The sequence below is a fragment of the Carettochelys insculpta genome, chromosome 21 (genome assembly GCF_033958435.1).
Source record: "Carettochelys insculpta isolate YL-2023 chromosome 21, ASM3395843v1, whole genome shotgun sequence".
Taxonomy (NCBI): Eukaryota; Metazoa; Chordata; order Testudines; family Carettochelyidae; genus Carettochelys; species Carettochelys insculpta.
Window position 1 is genome coordinate 22,370,128 of NC_134157.1, and position 24,505 is coordinate 22,394,632.

General features: G+C 41.0%; 1 protein-coding gene across 10 annotated transcripts in view; it reads right to left on the reverse strand.

Annotated features, from left to right (window-relative positions):
* The window catches only part of DENND1A (DENN domain containing 1A), a 406,341-nt gene that overhangs the window by 197,902 nt on the left and 183,934 nt on the right, over positions 1-24,505 (reverse strand). For all 10 annotated transcript variants that reach the window (XM_075015674.1, XM_075015669.1, XM_075015672.1 and 7 more), the window contains exons 6-7: positions 4,699-4,768; positions 3,466-3,546 (exon numbers count right to left, since the gene is read on the reverse strand). In XM_075015674.1, coding sequence (XP_074871775.1) covers positions 3,466-3,546; positions 4,699-4,768 — 151 coding nt within the window. The remainder of the gene's footprint in view (positions 1-3,465; positions 3,547-4,698; positions 4,769-24,505) is intronic.

Here is a 24,505-nt window from a genome sequence, read left to right on the forward strand (position 1 = left end):
AGCATTTCTTCCACTGGTTTTTGACTAAAGATTATCATAGAATATAACAGCCTCACGCAAGTGCCAGGAGACTTAACTATTGTTGGTGGGTCAGGGAGGAGAAACACACTGAAATCATATACACCAAAGGGTTAGCACTCAGACTCTTCCTCTACCAAGCAGGCTTTGTTGACATAACTGCATGAGCCTTCACACTGCCAAGCAACTTTTGTTATGAAAAACAGTGGCCACTTTTCTTGACAAAAGCACTTTCAGTCCCATGCTGGACTTTCTTCTTTCCCCCTCCATGATTTTTGACAAATATGCAACCCGCAACTTGCAAATATAGACAACTCGAGGTATTTTGGCACTGATTTTGGCCTCCAGGAAATGGTCCAATCATCCATTCTGGTCAGCAATTTGAACTCTATGACCCTGTAGCCAAGTGGTCATCTAGCAGCCTTGTGCCCTTTGCAAACCCCATAAAATTTAAATCCATTTTCTGCTGCCTGAGCACCTGGACTTCCCCTGACCCGCAGGCTGGCTCAGCATTCAGTGGTCTCATACCACCTTCCCAGGTGCCCATGCCCAGCCATCACACCAAACACTCCCTTATCTGGGCCCCCACGAGTTGTTGGATCTGATCAGTATATGGGCCAAGAAGTCTGTCCAGTCTCAGCTGAGAGTAACCATATGAACTAGGACACATACTAGGACACACATTTCTCAATCCTTGTTTGAAAGGAGGTATGAGTGGGATATGCTGCAGTTCAGAGCAAAGCTTAATGAACTTGGACAAGCTTATCATAACACCCGTTAAGTGAACCAAAGTTCCAGTTCTTCACCAAAGACTTGCCATTTTTATGAGCTGGAACTATCCTTGGCAGTGACCCCATCTCCACTGCCAAGAGCCCTGTGGATACCTCAGAGGATACAGAGGCAGTACAAGGAGGACTTAACCCAGAGGATGAAATTGTAGACAAAGAGGATGGGGTAGATAAAGACAACAGCCAGAGACTGGGGCAGGGGCTACCCTCTGCTCCCCCATAACCCACAGTTGCTGAGTGCATCTGGCAGCCAGGAACTCCTCTCACTGCTGACAGACGTAGCCAATCTGACCAACCACTTTCTGGGGACCAGGAAGCAGGGAATGAAATGTAGGGTAAGTGGTTGTGGCTTGTGGCGTGCAGGACAGAGGGCATGAAAAAGAGGGACGTTAGCTGTGTTTCTGTGACATGCATGTAAATCTATGGAGCTAATCCATACGGCCAAGCAGCATGTTGATGCTCACTATGATCTGAATGGAATTCTGCAGAGAAAGGCTATCGGAAGGCTATCAAAACCTTCCCAGAGATACTTGTAAATTTTCTGCCACAGATTCTATGAGTACAGCTTTGTCTCCTCTCCCATTGCAGGACACTAGGCCATATAATTCATCAATCACTTGTGCAGGACACAAAGTAGAATATAGGGGAACTGTGTAAGAAACTAGGGGAAAGCAACAAACCTGAAGAAGTTGTATTCTGGTTTCCTTGCTTACCCTGAGCAGGGAGATGTCTACCATCATATTTCCTGCCAGTGGAGGAGCATGGCACAGTTAGAACTATGTTCCCAGCAATGAGAATTTTCTAATCTTGTCTGGAATTTCCTTTGTCTGTATGTATAGCCGCCAGCCACTGCAACCCCCTCATTCGCCATAATTACTGTATTTGCCAAGGTGGATTTCTTTGCAAAGGTCAGTGGGAGAGTGAGTGGAAATGTTGGAAAAGAGGTTTGTAAATGAAATGTTACTATGCAGGATTCAATGTTAACAGACTCCTTTTTGGGTATTGTGCTGAACAGCAAGGACCTTGACAGCTCCACAGCATACCACAATGGAGAGGTTGCATCAGATAAGGAAATATCATTAAAAACAGGGAGGATTTGGTTCATGAAGTGCTAAATCAATCAATGAGTTAGTACGGACATGATGAACAATATTTGAGAAGAGGGCAGAGTGACCGTAAACAATTAAGCCTTCATTGGACTGTCCATAGAATGCATGACCAAAGTGATGAAGGAACAGCCTGAAATACTCAAGTACTTAGTAAAGCAGCACTGGAAGCCAACCAAGATTTGCTTCCCTCCCCCACGCAGCAGATTCAAAATGCTGTGTCCAGAAACCTCTCACCGGAACCCGCCTTCACATTCCTTTTCCCTCTCTGGTAGAGCTCATTTTTGCATGTACCCCACTCAACCTCTCCAACTTCCCTGACTGAACTGACCTCCTCAAGCTCTGGATTCTCTCCTTTTCATGAGCCTGTATAATAAGACCTCTGGAATCTCCACTACATTGTGCCTGATGAAGCAGATCTTTGCCCATGAAAGCTTACACTCCAAAATATCTTAGTCTATGATGTGCCACAGGACTTCTCATTGTTTTTGCAGATATAGACTAATGCGACTACCCCTCTGATACCAATCAGTGCTGGGTTCTCTAGTTCAAAAGTGCCAATCTACGTTAAAAGCAGCTGCTCTGTGACTGCTAAATGCAATGACAGGTTGTTGCTATCCATATGCACACTGTCAGGCTCCTCCAAGACTTCTTCCTTTGCAAGTAATTTAAATGATGATCCCTGCTGCCATGAGAGAGGTCCCTACAACAGTTAACAGAGCATGAGAGAGAAGTGAAGGATCCATTCGTTCTCGCTGCAGATGCTGGACTTCACAGCAGAGAATGGCACTTGGAATAAAAATACAGCAGAAGCTCCTGAACAAAGAGGTGCCTGATGGAATGTTTTGCATGTTCCCAAGATGCCCCGCGCTCTGTTCCAAGTCCCACAACACTTAGCGACAGATGGTGTCACCAGGCACTGTGGGATACACAACCACAATGCATTGCTCCCACTGTCAGTGGTGGAGCTAAAGATGTGGACAGAATCTGTCAACACAGAGAACAAGTGTAAGCACGCTTTCATGACTCTTTTTACAACTTCTGCATATCGACATTAGTTTCCTCAACAAAACTTGGTACTGCACACATGCTTTGAGTTTGCTTCCCAGTCTTTTTTGTCATACAGGCCAGCACAAGTTGGGAGTGCTGGAGAAGTAGGACCAGGAACCCTAAAATGAGGAATGTTGTGTTGCTCGGCAGTGATCCCTGTAACTGATTAGGATTAATGCTCATAAGTGTCCATACAGAATCCCACCACTCCTCTGCAGATCAAAGGTTAAGGACTTTTTACAGGGTTAACTCTCAGGCAATGGAGAAGCTCTTCAGGGCTCAATCAGAAATAGGCAAAAGCACAGCTCTCTGTCCCCGAGAGAAAATAATATAATGTGTTACAAGATTCAAAAAACAAAGTGCTGTTCGGACGGTTGTCTCTTATGCTTATGCTCCAAAATATCTCTCAGTCTATAAGATACCACAGGACTTCTTGTTGTCTCTTACAATGTTACACAATGAAAATGCATCTCTTTAATTTGCTGCTATTTTGCCTGACTTACCACACTGAGATGAACAGGTGTTCCCGGGTCAGGAATGGGAAGTTTATGAAGTGTTTCTAGGAGTTCATTCCTCTGACTGTCCTAAAATAAAAAGGTATCTGCTTAATAAAGGAAAACCAAACAATAAATTGCCACTTTGTACCATGCAATGGGCTAAAATTATATGGGTACTTTGGAGCTAGATCATTTGCAAATGTAAGGAAAGAAGCCAAAACATGTAGACTCAAAGGAAATGACATCATTCTCAACACAAGTATCTTGGTAATATAAAATGCTGCATTTAAAAACAAAATTAATCTTCCCACATGTAGGTTTGTGCGTTTTTAATCCTCCCAAGAAATCTATCAGGACACCACTCCATGCACTACATATTATCTCATCTCAGAGTGGCTCAGCTTCCATAGCAACTATTTCATAAGAGAAACTATTTGCTTTCAGCTGAAGACGTCATTATTAAAAGACGAGCACTTCCTGTTCAGATTTGCACACGGTTGATAAAATGCAAATTACTACTACTATTGGAGAAATAGTAAAGGAATCAAGGCAGTAACATATAACAACCAGTCAGATTATAATACTTCTGTAGCAGAATATCATATCTGAAATATACATGATAAATATGTCTAAAGTTTTCTACAATATGTATAACATTTATGCACCAACTTCCATTTATAATCCCAGGTCTGACCCTTAATATTTTCAGTTCATATTTTGAATTCCATCACATCCCCCAATTTTAAGTCTAAAAATAACTTCTGTCTTCTACAATGGTCAGACAGAATGAGCAACAGGAAAAATATCTTTTGCCTCAGTAAACCCGGTTTCAAGTCTTTATGGAGTCACCATACATATAAGCTTGGAGAAGACATCAGTCCAATGCTCACAAAAGCACAGTTAGTCTCTTCCAGGAGGCCCAGTACCAGAACTGCAGAAGTGCTGTGGTTATGACTAAAGTACATTAATAGAATGCTGGAGGAATTGTCATGATACTTGCCTACCTGAAGTGTACTTGACCCTCTCCAATGACTCTTGGATACCAAAATTAATGTAAAACTTATTTGCATTTCAAAAAACTCCATTTCATGAGAATACCTAATAAAAGCCCATTCTGTAGGAATGTATAGTACAAATCAACAATTCAGCTGGTTATTCTCTTATAACAGTATTGCCTAAATGGTTAGTTTCCACCCTGTATAGTATGTTTAATATTTGGAAAATGAGACAGACAAATACCTGTCCTTTTGCTGTATAATCTGCCAAGATGTTGAGCAGCTTATAAAAGACTTCAAACCATGGGAGATAACTAAAAAACAAAAATCAAAACTATAAGTTGCTTGAAAATATCATCATACAATTTAGATTGGCAAGTTTTGCTGTACACAGTAAATGCATCGTTAAGATCAGACACATCACGTAAGCTAACACTTTGACAAATGACTGGCAGGAAGGTGTGCTAGTTCCCTTTCTGCTAGTAGCGTCTGGTCAGAAGAGCAGGCCATGGCACTGCAGCATGTGTCAGTCACTGGGTCTCCTTCCTTTAAGAGCGCAGCTTCCAATAATCATCCCTGGAGCTTCTGGACAACAGCATGGCACCATTATAAAAGGCAGCACTGAGTAAAAATAGGTGTAAATCAGCGAAGTTATTGGTGAAAATTCAAAAACAAAGGCCACCATTTCTAAACTGATTTCACTCTACAGAGAACATATGGGTGACCATACAGAAGCCATAACTGCCTATGCAGTCAGTAGTAAAATTTCATAATTGTTTATAAGTGTACATATTGTTGGACACCTCTTTAATTATATAAAGTTTTCCCAAAACACATGCTTAATTATTGATCCTCAGTGCAACTACTGAGGCCCAAACTGTAGAATGAGGCGTTCGTTTTATAATTGGATCCAGTCCTTATTTTTATTACCATAAAATTATTTGCACATTCATCAAAATTATTTTTTTCAGAATGAATTCCCAGAATGAAGGGTATACTGTCTCACCCAGCATCTATAACATTCGATTTATTCAAGCTGTAGTTAGACCAAGTACACTTTTCAACATAATGCAAATTTGTCTAACTTATACTATATCAGCTCTTTACAATAATAGGTAACCAACAGTCACCTCTGTAAGGTGTGAACATATTGAAAATAATGTATCTGCTTTTTCACACTGTGTGTCTGTCTAGTACTGTTATGCCTTTGAGGGAAGTTTCCTCTGCACATAAGGACAGACAGCTAAAACACTAGTTTGTGCTGTAGAAAGCTTTGCTAGGATATTCTAAAATGCTTGCATGGCAAGGATTTTTGGTTGTATTCATTTTTTAAATCTCTACAAGGAATTTCCCCTAAGCTGTAGTGAACAGCCAAGATAGGAGAATGAAGCATAAAGTGATTACTCTGTTAATCACAGATGCCTTGTGCAGCAAATGGAATACATTTTTGATATAGTTGGACAAGATTTAAAGCGTTTACATAATAGGACTACATCCTGCCATCTGTAAAGAAATCAGCATGCCCCTGCCCCGCCCCCGGTTACAAACTGTACAGCTTGCAGTAATAAATGAAGTGAGAGGTAATATACGTGACAGATAAAATGAACAGCACTCCATCATTAACATTTGTTTGAAGCCAGCAAATGCTACTGTAAAATTTAAGTAGCTTATCAAAATATACTGATAAGCAACTTAGCTTTTCACATTATATGACAGTACTATCGCTTATGTCAATATGTTTCAAGTGACTTTGGGAACCACATATTGAAGATTGCAGAGAGAGAGAGAGAGAGAGAGAGAGAGAGAGAGAGAGAGAATTACTGCTTTAAACAACGACTCGTTTGGCATGACAATGTAAACATTCAAGAGGGATTAGACAGATAAGTTTCTCTCTTCCCATTTAGTTAAATAAACCTCAGCTGTGTTAAATGCCAATATAATAGCAACAAGAAATCCTTTCAGAGTAAGATTCCTGAACAATAATTAAGAAGAACCTGGCAAATAAACCCATGCAAGCATCACAATTTTTTTTTTTTGTTTTTTTTTTGCAGGTGGGAGTTTAGGTTAACAATGTGAAAAAGAAAACCTACTTTCAAGGAAGACATAGTTAATTAGACTAAATCAGGCATGGATTCTCAGCTGAAAATGCCACCTACAAAATCCAAATTATAATATCTTAGATTAAACATTCTATTTGTGTTTTCAACTAGATTTATGTCAATAGCATATAACTACTAAATTAGAGAGATTTCAATTTCTAATTTTGACTGGGTTGCATCCTCATACAAAACTAAAAGTTTAGTCCTTTTGGTCCAAAATTTGGGGCTGGACGTGATAGATTAGTTTCCATGTACCTTTTTGCACTGACTGATGTTTATCTAGTGATGGCAGTGTTGAGGTTTTGAAACCAAAGTCGGGTTGTATGCCTCTTCAAAGAGCCACTGTTTTCCCCTATTGGGAGGCCAGAGTTCACAGCTGAACCTTATCTTGCTACAGAGCCAACAGAGTTTCCTGTATTGCTTCATTAAACCAAACTTGCCAACTCTATAGGTTTTATTCAGTTGCATGCAAGGACATTGGATCCAAACTCAATTTTATCTCTGTCACTCAGCAGCTAGTATATAGTTTTTGTATAAAAGAAAGTGCAGATGAATATTTATATTTACACATTGCTAAAATGTCTGAACGGAGGGCCATTCTTACACACAGTTTGGGGAGGCATACTGTCATTGCTATCACACTTGCTTACTCCCTGTTTTTCTTTATTGCTCATTTATTTCTTTTATTGGACATGCTTTTTATCTTGGCCTGTTACTTTGTACTCCTATTCTGTCAAATAATATTCACAGGTCAGTGTAACCAATCTAGTTCAGTATTTTAAGATTTTAAACAACGTTAATTTGAAAATTAGCAACACAATTTGAGTGATGATGAAATGTGTTCATGTTTCATGCTACAAGACTGGCAACAACACAAGGAATGTCAGGAATCACGGCTACTAGGGAGCTATGCAAGACTCTTCTGGGGTGGTGAGTAGACGAATGATACAAAAATATCCAGAAATCAGAAACTTTGCTTTTTCAAACAAGAGATCCATTGCCCAACAGAATTACTGCTAACGTAGAAGAACTTTTCCAAACCAACACATCTGTAAAAGGTCTGGATGTTTAGACTACAGTTTTCTATGAGATACAATATTAAGCATACAAGAGAATGCCTTTGGGGACCTGTGCTGTGTTTGCCAAGCTGCCACAGCCTGACTCCTTGCTTTCTAACCAAGCTTTATGTAGCCAGTGGAGAATCCCCACGAGACTCTGCATTGCTCCTTTCATCTGGGTATAAACGTAGAAGGTTTCTAGCCTACAGCAGTTGTCTTGAGACACCGTCCTGCTTCAGTGTGTCAGGCAGACCTGCGGGAAAGGAAAGAAAATTTCTCCAGGCTTCTTCCACTCTGTATTTTGCTTTTAGAAAGGTAAAAACTGTACACCTGTGGTTCAGAACTGGGATAGGGTGGGGACCAGTCCTTAAAAGGCTAAAAGTTTGGGCAAAAATCAGAGATGACTAGAGAATTTAGCATAAGGGCTGATAGTTGTTTACATTCATGTTTTGCTGCTTACAATATTACTAATATAGTATCAGCCAGTTCATTCCAATTATAACTTTCATATCTTGCATTTTAAAATACCCAGAGCAACAGATGGACACCTTGGAAAAAAACAAAGTAACTTGGTCTCTCTGGATGCAGGCAGTGATGTGCTTTGTTATGATGCACTTCAAAGCCAGGTCACTGAAACAATCTAATTATGCACCTTTGAATGCTTCTCCTGTAGTTGGGCCCAGTAAGCCATCTCCCTCAGCACAATCTCAGCCTGACTCCGTTAGGCATTTTTCCCTCAGTACAGACAACCTAACATTAAATGTTTCATACCATTTTTATTTTTACCTCACAAACAGGCAATTTAGCTACCCCTCTTATCTGCCAAAATGCACTGGTGTGAGGTTTGCATGTGTGTTTCACCAGCAACAAGTTTAAGGCAGGGACTGCGCTGAACCTGCTGACACATAATACAGTAATTTGCCTTTCTCTCAAAACCTTTGTAGATCACTGGCTGCCAAATATTACTCTGGGCTATAGCTTCATCCATACAATACCAAAATGACCTGAGTGAAGAGTGAAGTAGCCCCAGTAAAATGTTAAATTGCTCTACAAATACTGTAAGACAATTTGAGATTCAAACTGTCTACAAGGACCGTCCCTACTGTAGGAAGAGACTGTTCACGTGGCAGACTGATTATTATCATGCATGCTGGAGAGAGTGGTTTAACCGTAATAATTTAAGGGCATGTCTTCACTGCAGGCTGTATCAACAGGGCAGTGATCAATCCAGAGGGAGTCAATTTATCCTGTCTAGTATAGACATGATAAGTTAACCACTGATTGCTCTCCCATCGACTCTGATAATCCACCAGAACGAGAGGAGTAAGGGGAGCTGATGAAACAGTTTTCTTCTGTTGACTCAGCTCTGTGTGGCCCTCCCAGTAAGTAGATCTAATTTATGGTGATTTCAGTTACACTACAAAAAATTGCATATTATATATCTGCCTATCCCTATGATGTAGGCTTACTCTAAGAATATGTAGAGGTTGATTGTTGCCATGAATTTGTAAAGCAGCTTCTTTGTAAAACGGGTAACATACCTGGAGTAAATGATAGCACTTTAAAGAATAGAGGCTTAAATGACACTTCATTGGGAAGATTTGCAAAACTCACTAGTGGTATGCTTGTAATTATACTGCAACCATTCAAATTCTTAGGGTTAAAATTTACATCATCCCACTGTCAGTCTGTTCTGGAAATGCTACTGATCTGAAGAAGTGGGTCAGTACCACAAAAGCTCATAATCTAATAAACTATTTTATTAGTCTTTAAAGTGCTTCATGACGGCTGGTTTGCTATGTTCCATATTAGATATAGATAAGCACATGCTTTAAGAGAGCAACCATAATACATTTCTAACAGCCACAAGGAGGAAACAATGGGTGAAAAAAAATCTGCAGGCTCAAACTTTTAACTTGAGTCTCACAGCATAGCATTTTTGTATTCTTACTTTAAGAACCAATATAGCGTAGTTAACTGCTCTTACATAAATTTTCTTCTAAATTTAAGGGCTATTTAGTTTTGAAGGTATGATAAAGTTGTGGTCTCCTACACATTCATTTCAGCCCTCACTTTGCTTTTCAGCCATTATGCTACTGGAAACCTTTTTGTTACTGTTCAGTATCCAACTGCCTCAAAATCATTTATCCTATTTGCTTCCATAGCTTTATCTGGCCACTTATTCCATACGTTTATTTCTCTGAGGAAACAAGCCTGTCTGCCTCCATTCACTGAATAGTCACAAAATACTTAAGAAGCAAAAATCACCACTGAAGAGCGGTAAAAGAGAAAAAAAATGTGTTCAGATGCCAGCTGAAAACATAAGACGTGGATTTAATCCTAGAGAAGTTAAAGTGCTACATAGTCTTTAAAAACAATCCAACAAAAAAACCTATGGACACAGAGGTTGAATTTATAACCAAAACACTCTATACCACATGTGACTTAAGTAGCACAACTGGTAGCACTATTGAGGATTTATGGCTTATGACTTGCTCATATTTAATTTGTAACCGAACACTTCCCCTTCCTCTTAGCTACCTTAGAACTTTTGATTAACTCTTGTTTTCACAGGTCACAGGTTAAACAAAGGAAGGGAAGCGCACTGCAGTGAAATTGCCCAGAGCACCACAGCAAAAAAGTGACCCTGTTTCAAGCAACATTAAAATAAGTAATAGACTAGAGATTGTTCAAGACAGCTGAAGTTCAAAGACTCTAGTAAACATAAATCAGAACATTACTGGAAGATAAACAAAATAAGTGCTAAGGAAAAGTTGTTGCTGAACCTGACATTGTTTTATTCCAGGGATACATTCTGTATCTGCTTACAGTTCGCTCACCAAGAAGTCCCTCATATTTTTAAATGACAATACTTTCCACAAATGACCAAAATCAAATTAGACTTCCGCCAATCTAGCAGAGAGATGGCTCCCCCACAACACACACACACTTTCGTTTTTCTCTTCTGCAGAAATATCTCAGCATGCAACCCAGTCACATAGCTGGAGACAGGCAAGTCTGAAGGAAGTATGCTTATTTGTATAAAAAACAAGCAAATATAGGCACAGGAAAACTGCTTTTTACACTGCACAAGGTCTGCACAAACTCTGCTACACACACTGCACAGTGCCTTATTCAGTAACTCATATGTCATCACCTTTTTAGTGCACTCCTTGAAAATGCAAAACACCATTAGTTAACATGTCTCAAAGATTAGGGTCAGTGAGAACCTTATAAGACAACTTCATTGTACTGCAGCTTTTAATATAAATATGTTTTACGTTTAAAGAACACTACCGAAAAAACAGTAATACCATACAAAATCATGAAGGCAACAGCAAAGATGCAAACTCAAATCTTTTTATAGAACCAAACTACAGTGTACTCAGCAAAACATAAATAAACAAATCCAAAAAACCACCACCACCACCATCCCGCAACAGTTAGGTGAAATCCCTTTGTGCTTAACATCTGTCTAAAAGTGGAAATGTTTTTGCACTATCCAGAAGTATTTTGTAACCTAGCTCTATGACAGCAATATATACTAGTTCAAGGCAGCAATCACCACAGCTGAGAAGTCCAGGTTTCATGTCAACAGTCATTTTTAAGCAGAACATTGCTGTCACACTGATAAAAATGTCGTGTTGTGACCAACTTTGATTCCTATCTTTTGCAACATATTACTCTACTTGTGTCTCATTAGTGGAGGAAAACAGCTTCCTTTTGTCACTGCAACAGCTTTAAGAGCACATTTCCTGACTGCAACCCAGAGAAGAAGAATGTTAAGATAGTTTGGGGAGATAAAGCAAGATAATTCATCTAGGCTGTGTCTACACTGGAGAGTTTTGCTGACACAAGGGTTGACAGAACTCTGCATTTGCCTCGACAGTATTATCCCTCAAAAATTTGAGGTGTAACAATCTGTAGACAATGTCCCCAATGTAGGCACTTCTGTCGACAGAAAGGACTTCTGGTTGCTGGGCAGCCCTCTTTGAAGAGCTGGCATTCCACTTTCTGGCACCAGAAGGCAGTGCAGCCTGGCAGTTCTCTGTTGACGGAGCAACTAGCATTTAGATGTAATCTGTCAACAGAGGTTCTATTCAGATTTTCTTGTCAACAGTAACTTCTGTTGACAGATGCTTCTAGTGTAGACATAGTCCTAGAAATTGTTGGAAAAGGGATGCACCCATTTTTCACAGTCTCATTCCAATACATCTACTCTCTACCCCATTCCAAGAAGGAAGGGATATAAGGTCTGGATGGCGTTTTCTGTGGAGAAAATCATCATCATACAGTGTCAGCAGTAATGAAGCTATGGACTGAAGTGCACCCATAGGTCTCTTCTCTCCTACCAGATAACATGCACAAGCAATTGAATGAAACCTAATTATTAGTACCGTATAGTAAATACGCAAACATTTATCTTGAGAACTAAAATGATCTCTTAGGGGAAACCTGCCATCAAGCTGTATACCAAACTTTACTAGCACAGGAGTGAGTTTAAGAATACACAGTGAATGTTCCATGTATATCTATCTATAGATCTTCCATTTGTATTCACAGTATTATTATGGCCAAACTGCTTACATCATGCTCAAACAACTATGTCTGCAAATAAATCTGATGTCTTAATATGCCTCTTAGATGTTTAGATACAGAACAGACCAAGGCCTTTTAAAAACTGTTTGAAATAAAACCACCATCTCAGTCAGCTTTCTCTAAAGCATTTTAAGAGAAACAACTTTTAAATTCTACAACTACTGTGCCACATACAATTTCAAGAAATGATACAGAGAAATGAACAGAATTACGTATGCTTGTAAAATATAACACATTTATTGAATAAACACACAAATGTTTACTGAACTTTCTATAACCCTAGAGATTGGGCACCTTTAACATCCAACATATACATTGTGCTGGGGAGAAAGAAAATTATTTTAAATATATGTATATATTTAGTAATGACCTTTAAAATTACACAATTGCTCTGAGGAGACGGGTTTTGTTTTTTTTTTTTGGTAAAGATTTCTCTTTCGGACTTATCAATAGGACTGAAATGGTGACTTTATTTCAAAGACTGAATTAAACCAAAAGGGAAAGAAAAATGTAGAACATAAATGTGTCAGCAGCTTTTTTTTCTTTTTAAAGCCATTCCTCAATGAATGACTCTTTCAAGTAAAAACTGCAAATAATTCCATGTGCCTTACTGGCTGAACTTATGTTATGTATTGCTCTTAGTTAACTAATTGGACAAGACTTAAACCTCCAGGATTTAGTATGCTCTAATAATGTAAAGGATAGGAACAGTAATAAGAATCTAAAATCTGTCATTAGGCAAACACGATGAAGCAAACACTTTATCTTTTTACAAATGGGTAAGCTTAAATTTTATTGGGATGAAGCGTAACTGCTCCCATCAGTCACAAATGAAGTTGATTTGGTGATTTGTTAAGAGGTGCTACAGTCCTCTGGAGCTACTCAATGCATCCTCTTGGCTAACATGAGTCCAAAGGGGAAGAGACACTGTTGACATCAAGAAATGCTTACTATTTACCACACTTGAGTAATTAATTCAAAGGTAGCAAGATTGACCCCCATAGTTAAGATGTAATGGGAACATGAGGCACAGATTAGACCAACCTTCAACTGAGACAGCATTCGAACAGATCATCCATGTGTATAAAGTAGAAGCAGAAAAAAGAGCTAGTTATGACACAACATGCGAAAAAGAGCTTGATGCGAGATCAGTGAATTGTTAAAAATTTCACATAAAAAAGCACGCACAAAGTGCTCACTGACGGTACATTACAGCTTCACGTTTATCTTCACAAGCATACAATGAATTGTCTCCAGTGAATGTATAAACCAGATTACATAGTACATATTGCAAAAAGACAGTCGTATTATAGTGATCTTCCTCCACTTACAGGAAAGCCACCATTTCAGAAAAAATGAAATTATCCAAACAATTCAAGCAATCAAATGTACTAAGTTATTGAGGAGATAAGGAATCAAGTAGTAATGAGATTTGTTTTTCCTCAAGAAAAACCAGCTGTTTCTTTTCCAGTTATAAGTACTGCTAAGAAATTGAAGGCTTTTTATAACACCCTACCCTGTGAAATGTGAAGATTCCACTATTAGAATTTCTTTTCATTTTTTTAAGCACTCATTAGAATGGAGGAGAGGCAGAAGCCAAAGCAGTGATGTTCTAAATCACTGTGGCTATCTCCCCAGTACCAGGCACTTCCAAGGTAAGGTGTAAGGGCTGGGCATAAAAACACACATTAGATGGGAGAGAGGATTCTAGTCATCACTGCCATTTGCTAAATCCTTCCAAGTCAGATTTTTTAACCATTGATTGGAGTGAATAACTGTTGGGAAAGAACAATTAACTCCAAAATAACGTCTGTATGACAAACATGAGTATTTAATCCTTTGCCAAAACTGAATGATCTAGAACTCTATGAATTCATTAAAAAGAATTAAAACAGAATGATTAACAATAAGCTCACAAAATGCTCACAAATAAATCAACATCAGCACTCAACAGTGTAGTTCAAAACTGGGAAGAGTTACCTTTTTAAAGACACTTCGATATTTTACCATCCCTCTATAAATCTGGTTTTAGTCTTATTTTCGACAGCCATGGCACTGCATTTTTTGTATCAATGTGGCATGCCAGTGGGTTCCTCAGACAACATGTTTCAAATGCTGGAAGCTAGAGACTGAGCAAACCAAACAAAGTTCCATGGAAATCAATGGGTAGTTTTACTAACCTGTATTGTATACATAGTATGCCTGATGGCCAGCATCTTTTAAATACATAATTATGAAAATTTTGTAGCACTTTGAATTATAATAGAATAGTATAAACACTAATTTTCATCACTACTATGAAGCACAAATAAAGGTTAAGTCCATTTTTGAGATGGATAAACAAACAGGGAGGTTATAGGACATGTTGAAAGCCATACCATGAAAGACCAGCAGGGTCTGGATTCGAACGTAAGGCCTCTTGGAAACACAGACTTCTCCTCAACCTGCTACTCTACAATGCTTGGAATATGTGAATAGTAAACTAAATTCTCTTTTTGAGCAAATTAATATATGTATCTCCACTTACTGCAGTGGATTTACCCTTGATGTGTACCAGTGAGAAAGAATCAGGGCAAGTATTTCTTTCACCAGTGCAATTTGAGATTATACCAGCAAATAAAAAATACACAGCAGCAAGTCTCAGAGCTTCGATCAATTGTCCCAGGTGCATACTGAGGGCTAAAAATAGCAGTGTAGGTGTTGGGGCTTGGGCTGGCATTTGGGCTTTGTGGCACAGCCTCTCCACCAGCCTGAATGTGAATGTCTACACTGCTAGTTTTAGCACCAGAGTATGCGCACAAATCGGATAACCTAGGCTCAGAGAGGCTCCCAAGGGTGGTCTTTTGCAGCATAGGCATACATAAGACAAGTATTTGGGTTCAGAGGCCTCCATAAACAACTTTAATTAATTAATTCAAAATGTAGAAGACCTGATATTTTAAATAGCAAGCACGCATTTGAAGCCATGAAAACATTTTTTCCATCTATGTAATAAAATGCAACAATTGAAGATATAAAATGAATAAAAAAAATTAGGCTAGGAACTTTTATATATCAGGTTAGGCAAATGGAATTTAAAATGATCTAACCACAAACCTTCAAAAATAATCCTGTTTTTCAGGAGAATGTGGAGCCTCTCTATGTCTGTTACTTCTTTTGCAATGGTGAAGTAGTTTTCTGCAGTGTCGAGCAAACAACATGTTTGATGCTTCTTGCATTCTCATTTACAAAATGAAATTGAAAAACAATGTGATTCCTTTGCCTGGCTCATTTGGGAATTAGTTGCATGCTAAATTCCCAACTCAACCATTTGTAAGTTCTAATGTCTTTCCCTACACTTTGTGGAACTCAATGCTTTATTATTCTCTTCTCTACTGTTATAGACTCTCAGTCTATTATATCGACACATTCTCACACTTGCAAGCTTAAATACATACGCACATCTCCATAGCAACATCTGTGCATGTTGATGAGATGCAGGCTTTCCTACCGCAAATCAGCCAACAATCTTCTTTGAACATAAGCCTTTATTTCTTGATTTCTGCGATACAGGGATTCAAGTTTTGTCTGTACATCAGAGCCTAATTCATTCAAAAATGCTTCTATGCTCAATGCGCCTCTCATTTTAAAGAGGCCACCTGAATCCATTCCTTCCCTTGCTTTGTGGATTTCTTCCCACTGCATATTACCTACAGTCTTGTTCTAACTTTCTTTTGATAATGCCCAATTGATCTTTCCATGGCACACAGTTTGTTTAATCACAGTATCCCATAAGATTTCACTTAAAAGTTCTGTAGTTTAAACCTGTAATCCCTGAAGATATGTCAAATAGGAGACCTGACCCCATATTTTAAAGAACGTGGTTCGTAACAGGCACCGATGTATATTTTGTCTTATGTAACATCTTCAGTCTGTACAACTGAATGTCAATACAAATACAGAAGTTGGCCATCACTCAACAATGTAAATTGAAAATCATTTCATTGTCCATTTGGGAATAATTTCCATTTCCCACACAGTGTAATGAAATATAAACAGCTTCTGCAAACCTTAGGGTTCACAAGCATAAAGAATCCAGAATTCACTAAATATCACTATCCAACATGGCTCCTCCCCAAATAGCTAAACTAGCAACAGCAGCAAAGTACCTCACAAAGGATAGCTCAATGGAGTTAAATACATCTTTAACAACATGAAGCCAGAAAACTAAAAATGGGGAGTTATGATGCAACCATTTTATTTTTTAAGTCAAGCTGAACTGTTCCTTGAGGAACAGTGGAGGATCTTTTGTTAGCCTGCTAACATCAAATCAGGATACCACACATGGAAACTGAAGTCTGAGTTTGACAAATCTGTCACACTTTCAGGGCTTCCTTATGATCACTCTAAGACTTTGAAAAGAAGTCTGCAAATTCATCTAAATCAGCAACTGGCAACCATGGTTAGTGACTGGGCCGCACGAGTGGCTCTCCGTCTCAGTGGGCTGCATGGACAACCTGCAGCCTGTGGAGCACTGAGGTTCCATTTACTGCTTGTGCACCCTTTGTCTGCCCCCATCCCTCATGCACCTCTCACACACTGGGCACTGGAGCCCTGCACTTCCTACTCCTTCCTATTTCCACCATTCCAGCACTTTTGGAGGTACACAAATCCACTGATTTGCACTCTGTCCTCTCCCTTCCCAAGACTGAACAGCCATAAACAGCTCCAAAAGTGCTGCGAGAGAGGGGAAGAAGTAACAAGTGTGGGGCTCCACTGCCCCAGTATACAAGCGGTGCATAAGGGAGGATGGCAGAAAAAGGGTGTGCCAGCCATAGGCAGAACTCCAGTGGGCCGCATGTGGCCTTTAGGCCACAGGTTGCCCACCACTGAGCTAAATAAAACTAATTTAGAGGGACTTTGGCACTACACAGTTTGGAACACAGTGTAGTATTTTTAACTCAGCATCTCTGTCTTCTCCACTTCCAAAAACCTGAACACTCTACCTGCCTTTTGCATGAACAAGCTGTGGGTTGAAAAAAAACTGTAAAGAATAAAGCAAAACAATTTCAATGTCTGACAGAAAAATAGTGTATTTTATTTACGATTTTCATGGAAACCATGCCAAACAAACTGATTACACATTATATGCCTGCTTGTAAAAGCAGTCTGAAGCCAAACAACTCAAGTAGCTGAATAGGAAGAGCATACCTTCTTAGCATACAAATCCAGATCTACAGTTCCTGATTATAGATATACTAAATATAATTTCTTTTTTTATTTGGTGCATACTGGAACTTTATACACACCTTATGTACACCATTAAGAATCTGTGTAAAACTTGAGATGTTTTCTCTTAACAACCTGAATTTGAATGGGTATAACTTAGTGATTTCTGAAACACTAGACTGAAGTGCATGATGGATTATTTCAGAGAAGCATCTCCCGTTTTTGTGGTAGATCAGCAAGCCACCCTTCTTTAGATCAAGAATTTCTAGCTTTTAACCCAAGTCCTCGCCTCAGCACCTCAGGATCCTGGACCAATAGGGTATTTCACCCATGTGTCCACCTGGTGCTAGAGACAGATTAAAAACCAAGATTTAAAAACAAAACTCAGCATCTGCAGAGAGCAGAGGTGCTCCCTAGTACCTGCTCTCTTCTTTCACATCCCTGTGTCCCAAACTCAAAACAGGAGGAAAAGCTTCTGCACCCTTTTCAAGTTTATGCAGCACCATCTAGGGAAGTGCAAAGAGTATTGCCAGGTAGACTCCCTGCAGCTTCCATGAGGCAGAAGGCCACTGCTCCTGTGTGATGAATACACCCCTTTGTTTTCATCATGCCAGTTCTTATGCCCCCAGCTTTTCATTTTAAGACTCCTTTGGAGCTCAAGCCATTCCTCGCTGTGCTTTTAATGAGCAAGTATAAAATGTTTCTTTCCATGTACATCACCATGCCTGGATTTAGCATTCTGGACTGAGAGGCTCTGAAATATAAAACATTAAGATTACAAAACATGTTTTGCATTTTGCACTATATTCTGCTACTGTCTTGGACATTGAGTGGAAGGGACCCATAAACTCCTACAGGATCATATAGCCTCCTGTCCCTTTTCAATAGACAGAGGTACACTACCACTTTTAATTTCTTATTTTTACACTAAGGAAGGAAGTTTTAAAGTGAGCATATTTGAGAATACAAATACAAGGGGTTGCAATACCTAACAAAGGTACCAACAGGAGAAAACAGTCTGCTTGTATTTACCAACCAAATAATGAGTATTACAAGTATAATCAATAATCAAAGAAACGGGGAAAAGCATTTAGGCAAAAGAGGGCCCCTTAGAGCACATCTAATGAGAAGATGGAGATGCAGAACTCAAAGTGTTAGACAAATGATATGCAAGATTTATCTAGTGCAACTAGATGATTTTAGAACTACAAACACAGCAGTGATGATATACTACTTGATACCAACGGAAACACTTTGAATAGTGTTTTAATCTGGCCACTATTAAAGGGAGTGGTGGGGAGCCCTAGCAGAGTTAATGAGGGAGCAAAGAACTGCTTTATTTTGAGAAAAATTATAGCTGCTACTGCAGTAAATCTCCTGGACATGAAACAAATGGTTCTCAAAAAATGTTAACACTATTTGGCACAGGGTACTGAATCAAATAGCAAAATACTTCAGACAGCATGAGAGCCTGGAGATCACCCCAGAGCTGACAACACTGAGAGCCTTTCACATTTACAGAGAAAGGATTCCAAAGATGTATCTATCAAGGGATCCCTCAGCTTCAAATAAGATAAAAAGTTTACATAAAAATGCTGGAAGAGAGAACTGTAGACATATCAGATTATCACAGATCCCACTAAGTTTAAAACATCTGGCATCAGTTGAAATCCACTGCATTTAATTTGGGGATCAAAGAGTTGTCTTAGATCTATCAGAGGTTGGGACAGGCGATTTTGAACAGTACTTTTTTCCCCACATCCAAAGAACTTGCTCCCTTCTTACTCAGACATCAAATCACAGGTGCCCCTTAGACTGACCTATGTATATCAATATGAAGTTTAGATTGAAATCAGAGACTTCAACACCATCGTCAACTTTGCAATAAATGAAAGGTGTTCCATATGAAGAAAATTCAAAATGTACACTGTACTGTGTTTGGAATGATATCTGTATGTTGGCATGATTATATCTTGTTTTGTTCATGTTGAGCCTCTTTTATCCAGCACCCTCAAGGCCTGACCAGCACCAAATGAGAGAACTGGCCAAACCATGGGAGGTCTATGCTGCCTAGCAGCATTACCAACACTTCCACTACTTACTGGGCCCTCAGAAGACATTTAGAGGTGTAAACAAACTTTATGGACCACAGGAAACTTGGCCACACTCATGGTAAGTCATTGTCTGGCTTAACAAAATCATGCCGGATCACGGATGTTGCTGGACAAGCATGTGCCGGACTACAGAGGTTCAACCTGCATAATCATGACCTTGCAATGCCAATTATTTAAATGTCCAAATGAGGGGGGAACCTGAGCCACAGTTGTACACTCAACAACCATACTAAAATGTTTTTGGGACCCTTGTTCAGTTACCAGAGTAATCTATCAACCAGTTAAAAATTTCATTTAGCATCTGCTATGCTGCCTTTCATGGAAGTTAATCTCTCTCAACGGGCAATTCACATGTGTTTCAGTGTTCTCTATCCATCTCCTCTTGATTAGTCAATAGTCGCCAATAAGCCACATGGGTTGAAGAAGAAAATCTGAACTTCAGAAATAAGAACCCCCAAAATATAATAAATACTAGTCTGAAAAGATCCACAGACTAACTTTAATCACTTTAGATGCTCAGTGATGCTTGATGTTAAGTTATATACTCCAAAGTGTTCCAGTTATTACCTCTCCCTTACTCTAATTAATACTGTATCATGTCAATGCCAAGGTGTGGGAGAGGAATACTCGCACCAAAGACTGGAAGAAGCATCTAGATAAGATTTGGAAAGTAACCACAGCTATGAGAACAGTGTTCAGAAAAGTAAACAACAAGAGCAAAGTCAAGTGTGCAACCAAGCTCTGAGAGTAAAAATGAAGGCTAATTGTCAGTGTCACCACAGGAAGATGGCGTCTGTCTTAGAACTAGAATCTCAGTTCCATGCAACACTGTTAGTGACTCAGAACAACTATGGAGAACAATATGGATACACTGATGTGAAAGCCTATGAGAAAGGTTCATAGTGATATATATCTCATTCATAGAAGCACAGGAGAGGAAAGCATACTGAGAATGATTCATGAGCAACTTAGAGTTTTGTACACAGTATTTTACATCACACTATTAGCCAGCTAAAAAAGCTGTACACTTAGTTTCATGGTGATGAGTAGTGGGTTGTAATACTCTATTCCATGTAACTGCATTGATTCTGAGAGGCCTATTGACAACAAGGCAATTGGGGGACAGGTGGAGAGCTATCAAATAGTTCTAAAGGGACCAGATGCTATCTGCTTCTAGAAAAAATATTCCATTGACTTACACCTTCCTCTCACTGGGCAAGAAATTTGGGTTACTTCAAATGCAGCATGGAGACATGTAGTTTCCCTGCTCTAAGAATGAATTTCACTATTAAGTGGACACTCAGCGCTCAGTAATAATTCAAGTGTTTTTTTCACAAAAGAGTGTATTAACCTGGATTATAATTACTTTCATTACCTCACGTAACACAATGTGCCAAGAAATTCACTTTCTGTAGTCTATGCTCAGAGATTCTACATTAGGAAACATTAGTCTACTTTAGGAAAAATTAGAAGAAAAAAAAAAACAACAGTGAAAAAAACATTAGGAAAAATGTCCTGTCAGGGTTCTTAAGCACTGGAATAAATTGCCTTGGTTGGCTATAGAATCTTCATCATTGGCTATATTTAAGAACAGGCTGGATAAATATCTAACAGGGATGATGCAGATGGTGCTTGTGCAAGGTCCTGTCATGCATGTAGAGGACTGGACTCAACCTTCTAGTGCTAGTATAGAGAAGTTACTCACCTGTAGTAATGATGGTTCTTCGAGATGTGTCCCCATGGGTGCTCCACAGTAGGTGTTGGGCTCGCCCGGCGCCACAGATTGGAATTCTTCTAGCAGTTTCCACTGGATCGTGCATGCGCCGATGCGCGCCGCTCCCTTGCGCGCCGTTGGTCACGTGTGCAATCCAGTCCCTGCCAGTTCCTTGACCAACCACCTCGGATGCTCCTGAAAAACACCAGACAGAGATCCGAAGCGGGGAGGATGGGCGGGTAGTGGAGCACTCACAGGGACACATCTCGAAGAACCATCATTACTACAGGTGAGTAACTTCTCTTTCTTCTTCGAGTGGTCCCCGTGGGTGCTCCACAGTAGGTGACTACCCAGCAGTAACCCCAAGTAAGGAGGGGGGTACTCGATTCACGTGCAGCTTGCCCTCGAGAGGACTGCTGTCGACAGATGGGTATCCTCATCGAACACCCGATGCAGGGCGTAATGCTTGGCGAAGGTGTCGTAGGATGACCAAGTCGCCGCTCTACAAATGTCTTTCAACGCGATTCCCTTGAAGAAGGCCGTTGATGCCACCACTGCTCTGGTGGAGTGAGCCCTAGGCAGGGCCAGCAAAGGGGTCTTTCGAAGCTCGTAGCACAGTTTTATACAGGACACAATGTGCTTTGAAATTCTCTGGGAAGAGAGGCCTTCCCCTTTTGACGTGGGAGCGAGAGACACCAGAAGCCTGTCCGTTTTCCGGAAGGACTTGGTTCTGTCTATGTAAAAGGCCAACGCCCTCCTCACATCTACGAGATGCAGGCGCGCCTCCTTGCTGGAGCTGTGAGGCTTCGGGTAAAACAAGGGTAAGACTATTGGTTCATTAAGATGGAACTCCGAGGAAACTTTTGGAACGAAGGCTGGGTGCAACCGTAAGATCACCCCCTCCTTTGAGAATACTGTGCAGGGCAGCGTTGCCATCACTGCTGCGAGCTCACTCACCCTGCGGGCTGACGTAATCGCAAGAAGGAAGGTCGTTTTCATGATAAGGAGTAGGAGGGGTACCGTGGCTAATGGTTCGAAGGGTGGTCCCGATAGCGTGTGGAGCACCAAGTCCAAACTCCATGACAGTGGTAGCGGTTTTCGAGGGGGGTACAGGTTTACCAGCCCCTTCAAGAACCTTGTGACGATAGGGTGGGCCCTTCCTCTTTGTGCCAAAAAGCTGATATAGCTGCAAGGTGGACCTTTAGCGAGGATAGAGAGAGCCCATCTCGTTTGAGGTCCAAAAGGTATTCTAGTACTACGGTTATGGGAACGTCGAGGGGAGCTAACTGTTTGGCGGAACACCAGGCTGTAAAGCGTGTCCATTTCTGTTCGTAAGTCCTCCTGGTGGAGGCCCTTCAGCTACACTCCAAGACTTGTCGTACTCCCTCCGTACATGTGCTCTCTAAGGTGCTGAGCCATGGATTAACCATGCTTGTAGGCGTAGTCCCTGAGGGTGCGGGTGCACTATGGACCCCTGAGCCTGCGTGAGTAAGTCCGGCGCCACCAGTAGGGGGAGTGGTGGACGATCCGACATGCGCAGAAGAAAGGGAAACCATTGTTGTCGGTCCCAAGTTGGAACTATGAGTATCATGCGAGCTCTCTCCCTTCTGGCTTTCTGCAGAACCTTGTGGATAAGTGTTGTGGGGGGAAATGCGTAGAGTAGAGGGCCCCTTCCATGAGATCATGAATGCGTCCCCCAGGGACCCCCGCCTTATTCCTGCTCTGGAGCAGTACTGGGGACACTTCTTGTTGTACTGGGTGGCAAACAAATGGAGTTGGGGAAACCCCCAGGTACGAAATATGCGTCGTAGCAGGTCGGAGCGGACCTGCCATTCGTGCGTGAGTGCGAAGTGCCTGCTCAGTTGATCTGCCTTCATGTTGTGGGCGCCCGGCAAATACGAGGCTTTCAACATTACGTTTTTGGCAATGCACCAATTCCACAGTCGGACTGCTTCCACGCATAACACATGGGATTGTGCCCTTCCTTGTCGATTGATGTAGAACATATTGGAGGTATTGTCGGTATTGATCCCGACTACTTTGCCATGCAGGTATTTCCGAAAATGTCTGCACGCACTGAACACCGCTCTGAACTCCAGTATGTTTATGTGCAGTGTCTGTTCTGCAGGGGACCATAGCCCTTGCGTCACCTTGCTGCCAATGTGCGCTCCCCATCCTATGTGGGAGGCTTCAGTTGTAAGAAAAATAGAAATTTGTGGTTGGTGGAAGGGCACCCCCACTAGCAGGTTCTTGGGATCTTCCCACCATGCTAGCAATCTCTGTACCTCTGTCGTGGGCGATACTACCCTGTGGACGGTATGGGATGCCAGTTTGTAAACACTCACCAGCCAATGCTGCAGGCTTTGCATGTGTAACCTGGCATTCTGTACCACAAACATAGCTGCCGCCATGTGCCCCAACAGTTGCAGGCACGTTAGGACCGGCACCGTGGGGCTGTACCTCATGACTTGCACCAAGGAGTTGATGGTGCAGAAGCGGGCGTTGGGCAGGTATACTCTTGAGGCGATACAGTTTATGCGTGCACCTATGAACTCTATATCTTGCGTGGGTTCGGTCTTTGACTTTGCGAGGTTGATAACTAGGCCCAGCAAAGTAAACGTGTTCACGGTGATGCGTATCATGCGTAGGACCTCTGCCTTTGAGGCCCCTTTCAGTAGACAGTCATCCAGATATGGAAAAATAAACATGCCCTGCCTGTGCAGGTAAGCTGATACCACTGCCAGGGTTTTGGTAAAGACTCTGGGTGCCGAGGATAGGCCGAACGGAAGAATCCTGTATTGGAAACGTTCCCCGCCGACCGTGAAGCGGAGGAAGCGTCTGTGTACCGAGTGGATTGTTATATGAAAGTAAGCGTCTTGTAAGTCGAGGGCTGCAAACCAGTCTCCATCGTCCAGTGCCGTGAGTATGGAGGCAACTGTAATCATCCGGAAGCGCTGCTTGCGCAAGTATCAGTTGAGGCCCCGTAGGTCCAAAATCAGCCTCCAGCCTCCTGTTTTCTTCTCTGTTAGGAAGTAGCGTGAGTAAAAACCTTTCCCTTGGAATTGTTCCGGCACTCTTTCCACCGCCCCTATGAACATGAGGTGATCTACCTCCTGCTTCAGCCTCGCCTCGTGGGGAGTGTCCCTGACAGGAGGCCGGGTGGGAGGTTTCGTCGGTGGAAGTGACTGGAAGGGGATCGTGTAGCCCGTGGCTATAATTTCCAGCACCCATTTGTCTGTCGTGATCTTTTGCCATTGGG